Source organism: Planococcus citri, chromosome 2 (assembly GCF_950023065.1).
Source record: "Planococcus citri chromosome 2, ihPlaCitr1.1, whole genome shotgun sequence".
Lineage (NCBI taxonomy): Eukaryota > Metazoa > Arthropoda > Insecta > Hemiptera > Pseudococcidae > Planococcus > Planococcus citri.
In genome coordinates this window covers 84,121,598-84,123,589 of record NC_088678.1, presented here as the reverse complement: position 1 = coordinate 84,123,589, position 1,992 = coordinate 84,121,598, and the positions used below count along the sequence as shown (strand labels likewise).

Here is a 1,992-nt window from a genome sequence, read left to right as displayed (position 1 = left end):
AATCGACTCGAAGAATTGACCATTTCCATGCGAGTGAGTTGTATTGTTTACTTGTTAGCGAGAAAACGCACCTTTTTTTTTTACCATCTCTCTTGTTTTTGTTTGTTTGTTTGTTTGTTTTTTTAGAAACATTTAAGCGATTTTAGAAAAGGTGAAATTTTGCGAGACGGCATCAAAACTGTTATTATTGGTTCTCCGAATGTCGGCAAGAGCAGTTTACTGAACGTATTTTGTACGGTTATACGCGCCTATTCTTTTACTCGTAGCTTTAAATTTCGACTAGGCGAAATATATTGGTTTGGTATTTTGGATTTTCGCAGGCCAGAAACCGGCGGCCATCGTTACCGAATTAGCGGGTACAACTAGAGACGTGATCGAAAGTTCGATCAACATCAACGGTTACCCGGTGGTAATTGCGGATACGGCGGGTATACGAAAGCAAGGCGTCACAAATATCGTCGAGAAGGAAGGAATACGTCGTAGTATAGCGGAAGCTGGACTAGCCGATTTGCTATTGCTCGTTATTGACGCGCGTGACGCTGTTGCGGAGATGGAAGCGTCTGGCGTCGATAGCGGGATCGGGATCGCTATTCGCGATCGACTGGTGTCCTATTGCGACGCGTACAAGAAACGAATGGACGTGGATAAATTGGCGGACGTTGCTCGATCTTTAATAGTATTCAACAAATCGGATCTGTTGAACGAATCGCAAAAACGAATTTTTCGCGAAATCGCCCCGCACTGTCCGCAGTTGGTGTTAATTTCGTGCCAAACCGAAGAAGGAATCGCGGATTTATTAGATAAAATGTGCCTGCAATTTCATCAGTTGTAAGTTGATTCGAATTACGAGTAGAATTAAGTATTAATCGAATAAGAAACGCCGAACGCGGCTTTCGCTTTACGCTCTTCACTCGATTCAACTTGGGACTTTTTGTTTCGAACGCAGATGCGGAATGCCGGACAAAACAAATCCGTCGTGTACGAGAGCGCGTCATCGACATCATTTGCAGCAAAGCGTGCGTCACATCGATAGATTTTTAGCATTACTGAAGGCCGCGACCGAAGAAAATGTCCTATTCGCCGCCGAAGAACTTCGATCCGCTGCCAAAAATTTAGGTATGATAACTGGTACCGTGGCCACCGAAGAGATATTGGATACGATTTTTAAGAATTTCTGCGTTGGTAAATGATCGTCGAGACGTGTCCGCGTTATAGACCTCACTTTTCGTATCTATGCCCGATGCCCGATGCCCGATTAGAGTTTACAAAAGTACTCGTAACTATCGAAATGAAAACAAATAATACGAGTAACGTTGCGAATGTATAAATTGAAACCACGAAAGACACCGGAGGAATTCGGTAACGTGTGTTTTTCTTTGTCTCCGAGAAAACAGATCGAAATGAGAAAATTTTAAGAGTGTTTAGTGAATGCAACTTGAAAGCACGAAGTGAGAAGTGAATTTGGTCAAGTGATGGAATCTTGTCAACTTATACCTATTATTAAAAATGATTCGTTGTAACGGCGTATTATTAATTCAAGTCGATTGTAGTTTAGGCATAGGCTATACGTGGAACTGGGCTACACCTCATTCTATTCCACTTGCTGGAATCGTCTTCGAATTCTGTTTTCAAAAAGCGTTTTTTTCTGTTTCTACTTTTTAATTTTCACGAATTCGTCAAACGCAAAAATATGCGACTGATACGGAGTTACGCTGAAAACGAGCGAGTATGGAAAATGAAGAATAGGTACTCGAAAGTTCCTTTCCGAATTTTGCATTGTGCGACAATACTATCTACATTTTAACTTTAGTTGGTAGGTATGTAGATATGAAGATTTCAGACAACTCGGCTCGAACAAGAACGAAAGTTTTTGAGACGAACGAGCAGCTGACAACGAATGCTGATTGCCGATGCCGAATGGTTAGGAGTTAGAAGTGATCATCGTATCACCGCTGTTAGGGATGAAATTTCGTTGGTCGCCATCACTCTGTC

General features: G+C 42.0%; 1 protein-coding gene across 2 annotated transcripts in view; it reads left to right on the top strand.

Annotated features, from left to right (window-relative positions):
* The window catches only part of LOC135838163 (tRNA modification GTPase GTPBP3, mitochondrial), a 6,924-nt gene extending 5,404 nt beyond the window's left edge, over window positions 1–1,520 (top strand). For both annotated transcript variants that reach the window (XM_065353779.1, XM_065353780.1), the window contains 4 exons: window positions 1–33; window positions 127–232; window positions 321–828; window positions 947–1,520. The exon at window positions 1–33 is cut by the window's left edge and continues 78 nt beyond it. In XM_065353779.1, coding sequence (XP_065209851.1) covers window positions 1–33; window positions 127–232; window positions 321–828; window positions 947–1,190 — 891 coding nt within the window. In that variant the 3' untranslated portion in view covers window positions 1,191–1,520. The remainder of the gene's footprint in view (window positions 34–126; window positions 233–320; window positions 829–946) is intronic.
* Window positions 1,521–1,992: the final 472 nt, after the last annotated feature.